General features: G+C 44.6%; 1 protein-coding gene across 7 annotated transcripts in view; it reads right to left on the bottom strand.

The window, feature by feature from the left end:
* The window catches only part of PPP4R1 (protein phosphatase 4 regulatory subunit 1), a 60,957-nt gene that overhangs the window by 4,307 nt on the left and 37,777 nt on the right, over positions 1-18,873 (bottom strand). For 3 of the 7 annotated variants that reach the window (XM_060121502.1, XM_060121500.1, XM_060121506.1), the window contains 6 exons: positions 18,746-18,862; positions 15,949-16,103; positions 14,507-14,605; positions 12,803-12,988; positions 11,075-11,236; positions 1,424-1,524 (listed from right to left, as the gene is read on the bottom strand). In XM_060121502.1, the coding sequence (XP_059977485.1) occupies positions 1,424-1,524; positions 11,075-11,236; positions 12,803-12,988; positions 14,507-14,605; positions 15,949-16,103; positions 18,746-18,862 (820 nt within the window). The remainder of the gene's footprint in view (positions 1-1,423; positions 1,525-11,074; positions 11,237-12,802; positions 12,989-14,506; positions 14,606-15,948; positions 16,104-18,745; positions 18,863-18,873) is intronic. The other 4 variants (XM_060121501.1, XM_060121504.1, XM_060121503.1 and 1 more) reach the window with 4 other exon arrangements.

Consider the following 18,873-nt stretch of genomic DNA (forward strand, 5'->3'; position numbering starts at 1 on the left):
CCAGGGCTGGGAGGGTGGAGGGGCACAAGGAAGGAGGGGCACGTGCACGGGGGTGGGGGGGGGTGAAGGGGGGCAGAGGAGTAAAGGGATGCCGAAGCGCAGGGCCGGAGGAGAGCGGGTGACGCGGAGTCGAAGAGCCGGAGGGATACAGCGGCGGAGGGATACAGGGGCAGAGGATGCGCAGAGAACGGAACGAAGAGGCCCTCAGCCCCAGCTCCCATCATCAGCAAAAGGCAGCGGCAGCCCACGGCTGGACGAAATGAAGTGCAGAGGGTATCGAAGGTCATATGGAGACACCACCACCCAACCCAGCACCTGCTGCCTGGACGGGCTCTGCCGTCCACACCAGCTGCAGAGGAGGCCAGGCAAGACAGAACTCAGGGCAGTTATCCTGTCACGCACCGAAAGAAACTCAGCCCTAAACTCTGTACCCAGCAAAGATACCTTTTGAAAATACAGGTGAGGTCCAGAATCCAGAATATTTAATAAAGAACTCTTACAATTCAGCAACCCAATTTAAGACAAACAGCCCGATTAAAAAATATGCAATGGACTTGAATAGACATTTCTCCAGAGAATATATACAAATGGCCAACAGCACATGAAATGGTGCTAAACATCACTAAACATTAAAGAAATGCACATCAAGACCAAAGTGAGACGCTACTTTACACACACTGGCTGCAATTAGAAAGAAAAAAAAAGGAAAACAGCAAGAGCCAGGGAGGATGTGGGGAAATGGGAGCCCTCATCCACTGCTGGTGGGAATGTAACCCGCTGCAGCCATTGTGCACACGGTCATGCAGCTCCTCAACAAGTTAAACGCAGAATTACTGGATGACCCAGCAAATCCACCTCACAAACCTTGTATGAGTACATCGATGCTCACAGCAGCACTACTCACATCAGCCGGAAACAACCCAGATGAATGGCTTAAAAGGTCGTATGTTCACTCAGAGCATTATTCACGGCTGCCACGTGGATGGACCCCGACAACACTGTGCTGAGTGAGGGAGCCGTGCACAGAGGCCGGGGGTTATGCGGCGCATCTGGACCAAACGCTCAGAAAAGCAAACACGCACGGAGACAGCAGACTGATGTCTGCGGGGCCGCTGCTTATGGGCGTGGGGTGTCCTTTTGGGAGGACGAAATGTTCTACAACTAGATGGGGGGACACTGCACCAGCAGCAAAAGTGGTTATGTGTATTTTACCACAATTAAAAAAAAGTGAAGGCGACACGGTCTTATAAAAAAAAAGCTGAGAAAATTCACTGCCAGCAAGACCTGTGTTACAGGCAGTGTTAAAGGAACAGGATACCAGGCAGAAACTTGGACCCACACAAAGTGATGAAGAAATCCAGGAAAGGTAAAGATGAAGCAACACACACCCCCCAAAACAGTCTGATCAAGTATGAGAACTTACTCAGCCAGTTCAGCTCGAAAGCGCCAGTTTCTACTATTGTCTGTCACCAAAAACTCCTGAAGTTGATACAGATATTCTCTTCTTTTGTCAATATGAAGAAGCTGAAGAGACAAAAATATTCACTAGGACACGGCAGAGACATTATTTCCTTTACCACACTGCTTAAAAAACCTCTGAATCACATGGTTAGTTCTTCTGAAGGAGAACAGATGTAGTAGGTACATTTGTTTTAAAAATTGGTATTAAGTCCATTTTCCCTGATAATCCCGTTTATCTTCAAGAGTCATTCTCCCCTTTTGAAATATTTGCTTCTTGAGCCAGTGAGTGGCCTCTACTGTCCACTGTCCCCAGGCAAAGCTTTACCAGAACACTCCTGTGCCATCCTTATTGTCACACACCCTCTGAAGACAGGGATTATGCTCCTACTCATAGTGTGAGCCCAGTGGACAGCACTGTGATGCCACATTGTAGGTGCTCAATAAATATCTGAGTGAAAAAAATAAGTTTATCCCAATAACCGTTCTATAAATATTTAAGAGTAGGTTTATAGTTAACAAGGGGGAAAACCCTAAAAGTTGATATAAACAGAAGCAAATAAATTTAACTGTACATCAAACAGATAAGAGTCACACAGAAAAAGTCTAAGTTTAAACTCAGTATTGTGACCATATATCTTCATGGAACATGTTCCAATGACAGAAAGTGCTGAAGGAAATCTTGACCATTACCTGGTTAATTTGATGTTGGAATAGTTCTAAAACGTCGAATTGAGCAAATGACTAAATAATTTAACATTTTTGAAAACAAGAGTTTTTACCACAATAGAAAAGAAAAAAAATGTGAAAAAAGGAGAGGAAATGGTACTGGACTGGAAGATGCAATATGAACTAAATAATTTTTTAAACCCCCCAAACCAAAAAACCCCCTCCTATCCCCTGAAAAAGCCTAAAAGAAATGATGTCCGGGAGCAATGAGCACATCTAGTTCCTGGATCTTGGCTTCTAAATCCCAACTCTCCACCAGAAAAGACCTGGGCTCCTCGGGGAGATCCTGACTCCCAGCTGGAGCGAAAGGAGAAGGTAGGCCTGAAAGTAAGACGTGCCTGGCAGTGAGGGGGCCGATCGAAAGGACACAGGAGTGGCTTTAAGGGGCTCTTATTCGCCACATTTGATGGTCAAAACAAATGACAGGAGGAGCTTCAAGACGATGAAAGAGTAAGACGCGGAGATCACCTTCCTCCCCACAGATACATCAGAAATCCATCTACATGTGGAACACCTCCTACAGAACACCTACTGAACGCTGGCAGAAGACCTCAGACCTCCCAAAAGGCAAGAAACTCCCCACGTACCTGGGTAGGGCAAAAGAAAAAAGAAAAAACAGAGACAAAAGAATAGGGACGGGACCTGCACCAGTGGGAGGGAGCTGTGAAGGAGGAAAGGTTTCCACACCCTAGGAAGCCCCTTCGCGGGCGGAGACTGTGGGTGGCGGAGCCACGGAGGAGAGCGCAGCAACAGGGGTGCAGAGGGCAAAGCGGAGAGGTTCCCGCACAGAGGACCAGGGCCGACCAGCACTCACCAGCCCGAGAGGCTTGTCTGCTCACCCGCTGGGGCGGGCGAAGCTGGGAGCCAAGGCACGGGCTTCGGAGGTCAGATCCCATGGAGAGGACTGGGGTTGGCTGCGTGAACACAGCCTAAAGGGAGCTAGTGCGCCATGGCTAGCCGGGAGGGAGTCTGGGGAAAAGTCTGGAGCTGCCAAAGAGGCAAGAGACTTTTTCTTCCCTCTTTGTTTCCTGGTGCGCGAGGAGAGGGGATTAAGAGTGCTGCTTAAAGGAGCTCCAGAGACGGGCGCGAGCCACGGCTATTAGCACAGACCCCAGAGACGGGCATGAGACGCTAAGGCTGCTGCTGCCGCCACCAAGAAGCCTGTGTGCGAGCACAGGTCACTCTCCACACCTCCTTTCCGGGGAGCCTGTGCAGCCCGCCACTGCCAGGGTCCCGTGACCCAGGGACAACTTCCTTGGGAGAATGCACGGCGCCTCAGGCTGGTGCAATGTCACGCTGGATTCTGTCGCCACCACAGGCCCGCCCCGCATTCCGTACCCCTCCCTCCCCCCGGCCTGAGTGAGCCAGAGCCCCCAAATTAGCTGCTCATTTAACCCCGTCCTGTCTGAGCAAAGAACAGACGCCCTCCAGCGACCTACACGCAGAGGCGGGGCCAAATCCAAAGCTGAGCCCCTGGGAGCTGTGAGAACAAAGAAGAGAAAGGGAAATCTCTCCCAGCAGCCTCAGAAGCAGCGGATTAAAGCTCCACAATCAACCTGATGTACCTGCATCTGTGGAATACATGAATATACAATGCATCATCCCAAATTGAGGAGGTGGACTTTGAGAGCAAGATTTATGATTTTTTCCCCTCTTCCTCTTTTTGTGAGTGTGTATGTGTATGCTTCTGTGTGAGATTTTGTCTGTATAGCTTTGCTTCCACCATCTGTCCTAGGGTTCTGTCTGTCCTTTTTTTTTAATTACTTAAAAAAAATTTTTTTCTTATTTTTTAATCACTTTATTTTATCTTCTTCCTTCCTTCTTCTCTCTCTTTCTCACTCTCCCTCCCTCCCCCTCTCTCTCTCCTTCTTTCTTTCTTTCCCCCCTTTTATTCTGAGCCGTGTGGAGGACAGGCTCTTAGTGCTCCAGCCAGGCGTCAGTGCTGTGCCTCTGAGGTGGGAGAGCCAAGTTCAGGACACTTGTCCACAAGAGACCGCCCAGCTCCACGTAGTATCAAACGGCGAAAATCTCCCAGAGAGCTCCATCTCAACGCCAAGACCCAGCTCCACTCAACAACCAGCAAGTTACAGTGCTGGACACCCTATGCCAAACAACTAGCAAGACAGGAACACAACCCCATCCATTAGCAGAGAGGCTGCCTAAAATCATAACAAGGACACAGACACCCCAAAACAAACCAAAGACGTGGACCTCCTGCCCACCAGAAAGACAAGATCCAGCCTCATCCACCAGAACACAGGCACTAGTCCCCCTCCACCAGGAAGGCTACACAACCCACTGACCCAACCTTAGCCACTGCAGACAGACACCAAAAACAACGGTAACTACTAACCTGCAGCCTGCAAAAAGGAGACCCCAAACACAGTAAGTTAAGCAAAATGAGAAGACAGAAAAACACACAGCAGATGAAGGAGCAAGATAAAAACCCACCAGACCAAACAAATGAAGAGGAAATAGGCAGTCTACCTGAAAAAGAATTCAGAATAATGACAGTAAAGATGATCCAAAATCTTGGAAATAGAATAGACCAAATGCAAGAAACATTTAACAAGGACCTAGAAGAACTAAAGAGCAAACAGAGATGAACAACACAATAAACGAAATAAAAATTCTCTAGAAGGGATCAATAGCAGAATAACTGAGGCAGAAGAACGCATAAGTGACATGGAAGATAAAATAGTGGAAATAACTACTGCAGAGCAGAATAAAGAAAAAAGAATGAAAAGAACTGAGGACAGTCTCAGAGACCTCTGGGACAACATTAAATGCACCAACATTCGAATTATAGGGGTTCCAGAAGAAGCAGAGAAAAAGAAAGGAACTGAGAAAATATTTGAAAAGATTATAGTTGAAAACTTCCCTAATATGGGAAAGGAAATAGTTAATCAAGTACAGGAAACACAGAGAGTCCCATACAGGATAAATCCAAGGAGAAACACACCAAGACACATATTAATCAAACTATCAAAAATTAAATACAAAGAACAAATATTAAAAGCAGCAAGGGAAAAACAACAAATAACACACAAGGGAATCCCCATAAGGTTAACAGCTGATCTTTCAGCAGAAACTCTGCAAGCCAGAAGGGACTGGCAGGACATATTTAAAGTGATGAAAGAGAAAAGCCTACAACCAAGATTACTCTACCCAGCAAGGATCTCATTCAGATTTGATGGAGAAATTAAAAGCTTTACAGACAAGCAAAAGCTAAGAGAATTCAGCACCACCAAACCAGCTCTACAACAAATGCTAAAGGAACTTCTCTAGGCAGGAAACAAAAGAGAAGGAAAAGACCTACAATAATAAAACCAAAACAATTAAGAAAATGGTAATAGGCACATACATATAGATAACTACCTTAAATGTAAATGGATTAAATGCTCCAAACAAAAGACACAAGCTCACTGAATGGATACAAAAACAAGACTCATATATATGCTGTCTACAAGAGACCCACTTCAGACCTACGGACACATGCAGACTGAAAGTGAGGGGATGGAAAAAGATATTCTATGCAAATGGAAATCAAAAGAAAGCTGGAGTAGCAATTCTCATATCAGGCAAAATAGACTTTAAAACAAAGACTATTATTACAAGAGACAAAGAAAGACACTACCTAATGATCAAGGGATCAATCCAAGAAGAAGATATAACAATTGTAAATACTTATGCAACCAACATCGGAGCACCTCAATACATAAGGCAAATACTAACAGCCATAAAAGGGGAAATTGACAGTAACACAATCAAAGTAGGGGACTTTAACACCCCACTTTCACCAATGGACAGATAATCCAAAATGAAAGTACATAAGGAAACACAAGCTTTAAATGATACATTAAACAAGATGGACTTAATTAATATTTATAGGACATTCCATCCAAAAACAACAGAATACACATTCTTCTCAAGTGCTCATGGAACATTCTCCACGATAGATCGTATCTTGGGTCACAAATCAAGCCTTGGTAAATTTAAGAAAACTGAAATCGTATCAAGTATATTTTCCAACTGCAATGCTATGAGACTAGATATCAATTACAGGAAAAAATCTGTAAGAAATGCAAACACACGGGGGCTAAACAACACACTACTTAATAACCAAGAGATCACTGAAGAAATCAAAGAGGAAATCAAAAAATACCTAGAAACAGGGCTTCCCTGGTGGCGCAGTGGTTGAGAATCCGCCTGCCGATGCAGGGGACACGGGTTCATGCCCCGGTCTGGGAAGATCCCACATGCCACGGAGCGGCTAGGCCCATGAGCCATGGCCACTGAGCCTGTGCGTGCGGAGCCTGTGCTCCGCAAAGGGAGAGGCCCATGTATAGCAAAAAAACCCCAAAAAAACAAAAAAAACAAAAACCTAGAAACAAATGACAATGAAAACACAATGACCCAAAACCTATGGGATGCAGCAAAAGCAGTTCTAAGAGAGAAGTTTATAGCTATACAAGCCTACCTTAAGAAACAAGAAACATCTCAAATAAACAACCTAACGTTACACCTAAAGCAATCAGAAAAAGAAGAACAAAAAAACCCCAAAGTTAGCAGAAGGAAAGAAATCATAAAGATCAGATCAGAAGTAAATGAAAAAGAAATGAAGGAAAGGATAGCGAAGATCAATAAAAGTAAAAGCTGGTTGAGAAGATAAACAAAATTGATAAACCATTAGCCAGACTCATCAAGAAAAAAAGGGAGAAGACTCAAACCAATAGAATTAGAAATGAAAAAGGAGAAGTAACAACTGACACTGCAGAAATACAAAAGATCATGAGAGATTACTACAAGCAACTCTATGCCAATAAAATGGACAACCTGGAAGAAATGGACAAATTCTTAGAAATCCACAACTTTCCGAGACTGAACCTGGAAGAAATAGAAAATATGAACAGACCAATCAAAAGCACTGAAATTGAAACTGTGATTAAAAATCTTCCAACAAACGAAAGCCCAGGACCAGATGGCTTCACAGGCAAATTCTATCAAACATTTAGAGAAGAGCTAACACCTATCCTTCTCAAACTCTTCCAAAATACAGCAGAAGGAGGAACACTCCCAAACTCATTCTACGAGGCCACCATCACCCTGACACCAAAACCAGACAAAGATGTCATAAAGAAAGATAACTACAGGCCAATATCACTGATGAACGTAGATGCAAAAATCCTCAACAAAATACAAGCAAACAGAATCCAACAGCACATAAAAGAATCATACACCATGATCAAGTGGGGTTTATTCCAGGAATGCAAGGATTCTTCAATATACGCAAATCAATCAATGTGATACACCATATTAACAAACTGAAGGAGAAAAACCATGATCATCTCAATAGATGCAGAGAAAGCTTTTGACAAAATTCAACACCAATTTATAATAAAAACCCTCCAGAAAGTAGGCATAGAGGGAACTTTCCTCAACATAATAAAGGCCATATATGACAAACCCACAGCCAACTTCATCCTCAATGGTGAAAAACTGAAACCATTTCCACTAAGATCAGGAACGAGACAAGGTTGCCCACTCTCACCACTATTATTCAACATAGTTTTGGAAGTTTTAGCCACAGCAAGCAGAGAAGAAAAAGAAATAAAAGGAATCCAAATCGGAAAAGAAGAAGTAAAGCTGTCACTGTTTGCAGATGACATGATACTATACATAGAGAATCCTAAAGATGCTACCAGAAAACTACTAGGGCTAATCAGTGAATTTGGTAGAGTAGCAGGATACAAAATTAATGCACAGAAATCTCTTGCATTCCTATACATTAACAACGAAAAATCTGAAAGAGAAATTAAGGAAACACTCCCACTTACCACTGCAACAAAAAGAATAAAATATCTAGGAATAAACCTACCTAAGGAGACAAAAGACCTGTATGCAGAAAACTATAAGACACTGATGAAAGAAATTGAAGATAATACAAATAGATGGAGAGATATACCATGTTCTTGGACTGGAAGAATCAACATTGTGAAAATGACTCTACTACCCAAAGCAATCTACAGATTCAATGCAATCCCTATCAAACTACCACTGGCATTTATCACAGAACTAGAAAAAAAAATTTCACAATTGGTATGGAAACACAAGAGACTCCGAATAGCCAACGCAATCTTGAGAAAGAAAGACGGAGCTCGAGGAATCAGGCTCGCTGACTTCAGACTATACTACAAAGCCACAGTAATCAAGACAGTATGGTACTGGCACAGAAACAAAAATATAGATCAAAGGAACAGGATAGAAAGCCCAGAGATAAACCCACGCACATATGGTCACCTTGTCTTTGATAAAGGAGGCAAGAATATACAGTGGAGAAAAGACAGCCTCTACAGTAAGTGGTTCTGGGAAAACTGGACAGTTACATGTAAAAGAATGAAATTAGAACACTCCCTAACACCATACACAAAAATAAACTCAAAATGGATTAAAGACCTAAATGTACGGCCAGACACCATCAAACTCTTAGAGGAAAACATAGGCAGAACACTCTATGACATAAATCACAGCAAGATCCTTTTTGACCCACCTCCTAGAGAAATGGAAATAAAAACAAAAATAAACAAATGGGACCTAATGAAACTTCAAAGCTTTTGCACAGCAAAGGAAACCATAAACAAGACGAAAAGACAACCCTCAGAATGGGAGAAAATATTTGCAAATGAAGCAACTGACAAAGGATTAATCTCCAAAACATACAAGCAACTCATGCAGCTCAATATCAAAAAAACAAACAACCCAATCCAAAACTGGGCAGAAGACCTAAATAGACATTTCTCCAAAGAAGATATACAGATTGCCAACAAACACATGAAAGAATGCTCAACATCATTAACCACTAGAGAAATGCAAATCAAAACTACAATGAGATATCATCTCACACCGGTCAGAATGGCCACCATCAAAAAATCTACAAACAATAAATGCTGGAGAGGATGTGGAGAAAAGGGAACCCTCTTGCACTGTTGGTGGGAATGTAAATTGATACAGCCACTATGGAGAACAGTATGGAGGTTCCTTAAAAAACTAAAAGTAGAACTACCATATGACCCAGCAATCCCACTACTGGGCATATATCCTGAGAAAACCATGATTCAAAAAGAGTCATGTGTCAAAATGTTCATTGCAGCTCTTTTTACAATAGCCAGGAGATGGAAACAACCTAAATGTCCAGCAACAGATGAATGGATAAAGATGTGGCACATATATACAATGGACTACTACTCAGCCATAAAAAGGAACGAAACTGAGTTATGTGTAGTGAGGTGGATGGACCCACAGATTGTCATACAGAGTGAAGTAAGTCAGAAAGAGAAAGACAAATACCGTATGCTAACATATATATATGGAATCTAAAAAAAAAAGGATCAGAAGAACCCAGGGGCAAGACGGGAATAAAGATGCAGACCTACTAGAGAATGGACTTGAGGATACGGGGAGGGGGAAGGGTAAGCTGGGACAAAGTGAGACAGTGGCATGGACATATATACACTACCAAACGTAATACAGATAGTGGGAAGCAGCTGCATAGCACAGGGAGATCAGCTGGGTGCTTCGTGACCACCTAGAGGGGTGGGATAGGGAGGGTGGGAGGGAGGGAGATGCAAGAGGGAAGAGATATGGGGACATAATGTATATGTATAACTGATTCACTTTGTTATAAAGCAGAAACTAACACACCATTGTAAAGCAATTATACTCCAATAAAGATGTTAAAAAACAAACAAAAAAACCCGACAGAAATAGATTACATTACACGGAAGGAATAAAAAAGTAATTCTAGAGTCCACACTGATATTAAGAAAAATTTGCAAAGAGGCAGAGGAAGAGAAGGGAAAGGTTATCTTTACAGGAGATACTAACTAGTAAACACAGAAGGAATTACAAAGAACAGAAAATTAGTATTTTACAACTCACACAGTAACAAGTGATTCAGGCAAGAATCAGGTACAGATGCAGAAATGCAAAAGCACTGTGTGAAGGACTCAGGGAAAGAGCTGTTCAGAGTTTGAAAGAATCGCCCACCGAGGAGTCAATAACCTCGATGGAAAAGTGAGCTGACCCATGGCCACGGGACCGGACTCAGCATCACCAGGGACCCAAGAGCCAACATCGTGTTACCCCTGACGCAACCCATTCAGAAAAACACCCAGGGACCTAGGTAGAGAGGTAATACTCTTGGCAGACAACACCTGTTTAACCTGAATCTAACTGTGTGACAGTGCTCAGGCAAGTTCAAATTGGGGGGCATTCTCCAAAACCACTGGCTTGGCCCCCTCAAAAAGGTCCATGACATTACAGGTGAAAAGTCAGGGAAACTGTCCTAGATTTAAGACGGCTAAAGAGACGTGATATTTAAATTCTATGTGCAATTCCCCACTGGATTCTGAGTTGAGGGAACATTATCGGGACAATTAGAGCAATTTCATTTATGATACTTCTGCACCTCAAACTTTAGGACTACAATAGTTCTCCAGGATTAAACAATTTGTAAAGTCAGCGCTGCTCCTGTCAGAGACCAGAGATCCACATCAGAGGGGTGAGGACACACCACAGAAGGCTTAATGTCCATGTAATTTCCTACATGTTAGTTCAGTAATTATGAGAAAAAAGGTACAAATGTTTGTAACCATGATCTAATGTCATTTAAAAATGAAATTTAGCGTAATTTTTAAATTAAACACTGAAGTGATACTAGCAAAACTGATCAGAATGGGACTATTTTTTAACCACATGGTACCATCAAAGTCATGGCTACATTTGTTACATAGAACATACAGAAACCTATCTTGATGGCAGCATAAAGTCAAAACTTTAACTCTACAGAATTTTAGTGTATTTTTATACAAAAGAACTTAAAAATTACCTTCAGAAAATCATGCAAGTGTTTAAGGACACCTATCCTGACTTCATCGAGGTCTTTTAAAAATCCATTAAAAATTGGAACCAGATCTGCAGCTGTCAACTGATCTCCAAGGATGACTGCAAGTTCGTGGATGGAGAAGGCTAAGGTCCTTCGAACTTTCCACTGCAGAAATAAAGACAACTGCGTGAGTAAGCTGATCACAAAGTCTTGGTACTTTAACTTTTGCACAATGTATGAAGGTTAATTTATTATATCTGAATGTTATTAATCTCAAGTTAAATCAGAATAAAATAGTAATAATAGATACCAAGTTTTAAATGCCTACTTTCTATCAAAAACTGGCAAAAAAATGCAAAATCCCTGCACAGTATATGTTATCCCCCTTTCACTTAGGAAGGAAAAAAATGCTTGGAGATCACTGGTGGTGAAGCCTGTGTAGCTTTCGGAGCACTGGATGCCCAATTTCCTGGCGTCCCACATGGATCGAAGGCTGGCTGGTGTGCCTCTCCCTGCACTGGCCCTCCCGACTCTGCACAGACTACCCTGGATTAAAAACAACCACAAAACTCGTTTTAAAGAACTGGCAATTAAAGAGATACAAGACTGGAAAAATCTCTTGCGGGCAGCCCTGGAAAAGAACACCGGAACAGAAATGTGCTCCATTTACAGGAGACTTTATACGTCAAAAACAGCTTTTTCTTCATGTGGCCTTAATTTAAAAAAGTTTACTTTCTTATTTAGTTTAAAACTTTACCTACTGAGAAGCTGTTCAGAACAAAGGCTTTATCCCCGCCCCCAAACACAAGAACCTGTTCTTGAGATAATATGCTGTACCCATGTTCAATGTATCAAATGGGAGAAGGCAGGATGTTTGGATAAGCCCTACCCATCCAGAGCCGTCCCCGTCACCAGCAGCTCCGAGAGTCCACAGAATAAAGGTGGAAAGCCGCTCACACAGAGGGTGGAACACTCGTTGGTCTTGGCCATGTGTCCCACGCCCAGTTCCACCCCTGAGGGCTGAGCAGGGATCAGCTTCTCCAGAGGTCGGAGGAGGGACTTAAACTATGTTCCCAAGGGGACTCTTGACTTCCAACTTGCCAAGTCAACTGAGACACCGAGGGATAACCATTCACAACTCAGTATAAATTAGTCTCAGCAGATGCCTTCGAATAACTGAGAGATGAAGGTCGCTGAAGAAAAGGGACTTGGGTGTATAGAAGACAGACCCAAGGGCGGGTGGTGAAGTCGGCAAAGCCTGGGGAAACAGCCACAAAGAGCCACAAACAACCAAGGGTCAATGTTTCCCATTTCTTGTTTCTCAAACGGGTGGTGGTGGTGAGCACATGTGTGCACAAACGGGCATGCACACACCCATCAACCTTCTCCCACCCACACTGCGCTGCCCGCTGGGCCCAGACCTTGGCAGCCCTAACACGACTGCAGTTCTGCTAAGGTTGAAAAATACCAGGGAGGAAGCATTTATAACACTGTTTCTGGGGTAAAATGAAACCCTATATTCTCAAGAATTAATCTGCACGTAAACTTTAGACAACAGCACCTTTGAGTTAGGAACCTCAGCAGGTCAAACGGGAAGCTAATTCTAGCACTTCAGACAAAAAAGAAGAGAGGCTGCTCAGGTGGAGGGAGGAGCCTGGACCCACGGGGGAGTGCTCTGGTGTCACTGGCAAGCTCTCTGCACGCGAGGGAGTGTGGACAGGGGCCCCGCACCTGCATGTCGGAGGCCAGCGTCTCGTAGGTCTCGCGCAGGCAGTGCCAGTTCTGCCGGCCCAGCGTCAGTGCCACGCCCGGCAGGCTGTACGCGCAGTGCTTGGCGATCTCCGTGTCCACTGTCTGCGCCCGGGAGGGGTCGGTCATGGAGAGATACTGATCCAGCAGGGCCTGGGGCACAACGTCCTAACCAAGAGAGAGTGCAGACTTTGTAAATTAGGCACACTTGCACCTCATATAGTCGTGAAAAACCAATCTCCAAGTTTCAGGATTCCAGTAACTGAAAAGAGATAAGAAAACACGCTAAGGGAGATACATGTGTAAATGAATAAAAGCAGCTTCAAGGAGGAAAACAACAAACAAGATCTTAAAACAGAAAACAGCTTAGAGGATGATGAGAGCTGCTTACTAAATTTAAGAGATACATTAAGAATAAGATCAGCGCCTTTCAGTGCTGGCAGAGATTACAGAGTCTGGGGTAACCTACTGAATGAGGCTAACCTAGTGGATGAGGCTAACCTAGCAGATGAGGCTCAGCAGGCCCTCTTCTGCACTGTCACCAACAAGGGTCTTAAAACGACAACAACAACCACCTTTAGATGGAAATTTAGCAATTACCTACAGAAACTTAAAGTGTACATACCTCTAACCACTGTATAAATGCGAGGACAAGAAGAACATATCTACGATCTTGCTTATGTATGCGAAATATAGCTTTGGAAGGAGCTACAAAATAGAGATAAAACTGGCCGCTGTAGGGGAAAAGCAAAGTGGGTGCTGGAGGAGAAAAGCTAAGAAGGAAGCTGAATTCTGAACTTTGTAAAGATATTATCTATTTTTAAAAAATAAAATGGAAATTCATTAAAGGAATGAGACAATCTGTATGCACTGGCTTGAAAAAGCATGTTTTAAAACACTATGAATACCAAGTCCATTTTTAATAAATAGAACAAACAAAAACAAAGGACTCGCCCCCTTTGACCCAGGCAATCTACTTATACTAATGCAGAGACAGTCCCAGGAGCAAAGCACAGGCATGATCACGATGAACATGGCTTTACTTGTAATATCACAGCACACCTACACGTGGACGCCCGTCCCAGCCCTGCTCACGCGGGGCCGCGTGGGTGCTGTGCTGGGGGGGCGATGGGGGGGGGGGAGTCTGTGCTCCTGTGCAAAGAGCTCCAAGACACGACTCTTTAAAAAAGAAAAGAAAAAAGAAAGACAGGCGTCACCACATTCCAACGACCCCACATGTAAAGCCTCCGATTCGAGTCACCCTGCCAGCCGACAGCACTTTACAGCGGCTCTGGGCCGTACTCCCACGTTCTCCTCTCTGAAGTCAAGCTCTACCTTACAATCCTTGGCAACTCAGGCATGAAGACCCAGGCGTGATGGCCTGGCTCTATGTGTCTTTGAAAGAGAAAGGTGCACGCCGACGCGCGGGCGCGTCCGCCTAGGCGCGCTGAGGAAATACAAGAGGACCCATGGTCGCGGTCACCCTGGAGGGGAAGGGGTCACAGGTGTGAGAAGAGGAAGATTTCTGCTTATATTTTACTCGACCACTTGAATTTTCTTATCAGAAGTATGATATATCAGCTCTCATTTTCAAAACATTATCAGAAGGGCCAAATTTGGTGAGAAATGGGTTTAAAAGTGGACTTAACAACACCCACACAAAGTAAAGAGTTTTGGGTCACCTACCTGCACTTTAGCTCTCCTTTCCTCATCGGGGCTAAAACCACCACTGGTGCCCGAGTCTGAATCATCATGAATATAGCGAAGGGCGGACTCCATCTTCTGCTGGGAGAGAACGGTCACTTAAAGAACTGTCCTGTCTGTGAGTTCCCTTCATTTAAACCATCTTACTAAGTTACTCACCTTTCAAGGCCACCAAAAGATAAGAATACGTACAAATTCTTCATACTTTTAAACATTTATAAACAGACCTAAGACCTCATAAGAATTCCCCTGCCTTAAATCAAACTTTCAGAATAGGTTGCTAAAGGTATGAAAATAAATTCCAGAACAAATGTAATTAAAAAGTAAATTTAGAAGTAAATTTGAAAAGGTCCCAATATCTAAAATTAGCTATCAATAAAACAGTATTTAGAGGTTGCTTTAGGCAACTGTTGTATGGTATGTCATACACAGTTTTTCTTCTACTATTTCTATTCCTGGCTATTTCTAATTTCACAAATATATTGGGCTGGCCCAAAAATTCATTTGGAATTGTCATGCGATGTTACAGGAAAACCCAAACCAACTTTCTGGCCGACCCAATACTTTTTTAACAGCCCCCGCCAACCCCAAATGAAAACAAAACACTTTCTAAAACTCAGATGAAGCACTAAAATCTCCGATGATGCTCAGTGGTCAGGGCTGCATTCTGGAGCCCTGGTTTTACGCAAGATTTCTAGCTATACTGGGTGTCATCTAACAGAAAACAAGTCAGGAATCCACCGGGGCCCTGGGACCCCCGTGCCCCCATGCGTATGAGGCCCCCCTCCCTGAGCTCAGCGTCCAGGCCGCTCTGACCCGAGACCACCTGCCTCTGGCCACAAGCATGTGTTCCTTCTCCCGCCAACACACACAAGGGATGAGAACTACTGACACCGCGTGGTGCTGGCTTGGTGGGGGGTCGGGGGGTTCGGGAAGGACGGTGCAGGACATAGGCAGGCGGCTGGTCACAGTACCCACCCGCACACTCCAGGGTCCAGATAATCCCGCAACACGGCCTCAAGTCCCGATCTTCCGCTCAGAATACTGTGCTGCTCGCTGCAGTGAAATGGTCCCATCAGAAACAAAGCACCCCTCCAAAAAGAAAAGGGAAGAGTTAATTACTCTTGATAAAGGGCTTTGTCTCCAGTCAGATTATTTCACTGCAGTGAGCCACACCCACACTGAAGCTGCGGAGTGGTCATGTAGACAGTCCCGGGCTGACTATTAACTCCAAGCTCTGGACATGACACTCATGTCACAGAGACAGGACGTGGTGACGATGACTTTTACTTTATGCAGAAGGGAGACGGAGAAAACCAGCGACAGACAGGACGTGGTAACTGGGCCGTGACGAGCACCACGGCCGCCCCGCGAACGGCACCAGGGCCACCCAGCTCACTGTGCACGCCCTGCGGAGCCCTCACCTCGACGGTCTCGCTCGTCAAAGGCCCGGCGGTGCCGTGGTCAAGTCTGCAGCCAAGGAGCTCATCCTGCGGGGCCCTCCGGGCAGCCTCGCTGGCCTCGTCGCAGGTGTCCAGGCTGGAGGCGCGCAGGGCGGCGGCCAGCACGTCCACCTGCGCTGTGGGTGGAAGGACAGGCCTGTGAGCATGGGGCCACGGGTGCCCGGGCTCTCCCTGCGCAAGGTTATGGGATCAATGAGACGCAGTGCTTTTGGGACACTGCCATCGAAAAGCTGGAAAAAACCTCTACTGTGGTCAATCATTAGTTCTCCGAGGGAAGAAGTAGAAAGCTAATATGCTTTCATGAGATTAAAAACGTTTACCCACTACTGTACATTATTCTGCGTTAGTATGAAAAGAGAGATGCTATCTAGTCAATTTCAGGGTCAGTGAACTATGTTTTGGGAACGCATGAGCGGGACTGGCGAGGCTTACTTACTAAGCTATCTTAGCAGGAGAGCAGTCACACAGACCCTGCCAACATAAAACAAGGGGAATTACAAAGATTTCTGTGGCTGTTACATTTAAACATCTCATATCTCATTCCGGTTTATTTTACTTTTCTCTAATTCTTTTTGAAAGTGAAATGAGTGACTTGTCCCAAACCCAGGGATCCCAAACAAGCCCTGCCTCGCTCGCAGGAAACCAAAACGGCAGATAACCAAGCAGCAGCCCTGAAGTGTGGCAAATGGCATCGCCTACGTTTTGAGTGACATCTTCTTTATGAAAGTCATTCAAAGTGAAGTTAAAGCATTCTTCCTTCCCCCCAACATAAATGAGGAATTTAGCAAAAAGAAATTGTGTAGCATTACTTCAAGTAACAATCCGCCTGGATGCTCAAAATATAGGAATTTATAAAGTTTACCTGCAAGTTTATTTAGTACAAAGATTAGAAAGTGTGCTCCCACTCTACTTAAAGATTATTAAAAAGCAATCAGTATTTTATTAAGATAACCTATTACTATGCTATAGCATTTATAAAATTCTAAAGTATACAAGGTACCCAGCAAGAGAGACACAAGAAACATACAGGATGATGACCTAACTGAACAGATTAAACTGAAGGTGTCTAATCATGAAAAGTTACTCAAGGAAAGCATCCTCATTCTTTTGGGGATTTCAGCTGCAATTTGTACTAATCTAATCCTTTACTCACTTCAGCTCCCCTTTTAGAATCCTCCAAATTTCCACAATGAAATCACAACAGAACTAAAGGAGGCTGACGGCCTGGAACATGCTTTTTGCCCCCGTAGATGCAGGCGGGGGGTGTGAGGGTGGGCTCCCTCATGCATCGCGACCTGTTCCTGGGAAGCCTTTCACAGAACACGCCTCACACAGGCCACCAACCTGAGTAAACGACAGCCTCCTCCTTGTCTATGTTATTCTGTACCTTTAGGTTTGTACGTTCACAAAAGTTTCAGTGAGTCACACTGAGGTTACCTCCTTCAAAAGACTGGTACAGAGGTCATGAGGACGACCTCATGCCCGCTCACGGAAAGCCCGTGGCCCCGGAGAACCCAGGCTTGCCTGAGACTCAGCGGATGGCTCACCACGACCAGCGGAAGGAAACTGAAGCACAGGCCTTCACCACGTCTGCGTTTTCCTCACGATGCGGGCGGAAACCCCAGGGTCAGAGCCCACGCGGTCCCTGGTGACTTGCACTCAGAATCGGAGACAGCCTGGAACCTGGAATTTCCTGCCCCCCCTTAAGCGCTGGTCTGGCTGAGCTCACCTTTTCCATCTCCGACTCTCGCACACCGTCCTGGAGGTTAGTCACAAGTTCCTAACAATTTCTTGCTTACAATCAATGAACAATACGATTTTTCGGACCACAACTGCCCAGTGGACCCAGTTATTCCACTGACCCTAACGAAACTGGAGAGAGCTCTGTACTTGCTGGCCTGGCCAGCTTCCCCTCTGCAGTCTGTGAACTGGCCACAGCCAATCAAACCGGCACCGGTCACTATTCAGCCGTGGCTCAATCCTGAATCAGCCTGGTGATGCCACACGCCAGGGAGTTTGGAAAAGGGGCTCTCTTTCACCTTCTTCCCATTTTACTACCTCCCTTTCTGTCCTTCCACATAGGATCTACTTCTGTTCCACAGCTGAGAAAGGGCCTTCTTTTTCTGACAGGAACATCTCATTCTAGTTCCTGGAAACACTTAAGTTTTTTGATTAGAGACCCACAAAGAAAAAAAAAATTAATCTATCAATGCTTCAAAGAAGGTAAGAGTTAAATCGGTAAGACTGTGAAGCAAAGGCTGCCTTAGAGGAAAAAAAAACCCAACGCTTGCTCTTGTTTCCCATGACATTCCCACCAAACAGCATGGAAAAGAACAAGGGACCCAGTGGCTCGTGAAAGCAGAAACTCGACTCTGAGGGTCCACCTCACCCTGACGTTCCCCTGCCCCCAGTCAAGAATACACACACGCAACGTAACTAGTTGGGTCCCTGGCCATAACTTAGCTTCCAATTTGGGGTTAATTCTGCCTTTCAAACAGGTAGACATTCTCTGACAGACTGCTCACAACCACAGATTAGAAAAGAAAAAGCACCCACAGTTAAGGTACACCCTTCAAAAACCCAAAACACCTTCTAATAGTATGAGAAGTCAGAAATAGTTACTACAATTAACACGGGTTCAACATGCCCTCAGATGCTCAGGAATTCTGCAGCCGAAGCCCTCCCGCCCCCAACCCTGCCCACCGATGTTTTGCTGCAGAACATCTGACACAGGCAGTTTACACACTAAGTGTCTCACCCTCTGTGCTCTCTGAGGCTGGGATTTCTGTCTGGTCTGCTGCTGGTATATATTCACTGCCTGGAAGAGTAGCTGGCACAGAATAGGTGCTCGATAAGTGATGCTGGATGAATCCGTCTATCAATGAA

The sequence above is a fragment of the Lagenorhynchus albirostris genome, chromosome 14, assembly GCF_949774975.1.
Source record: "Lagenorhynchus albirostris chromosome 14, mLagAlb1.1, whole genome shotgun sequence".
Lineage (NCBI taxonomy): Eukaryota > Metazoa > Chordata > Mammalia > Artiodactyla > Delphinidae > Lagenorhynchus > Lagenorhynchus albirostris.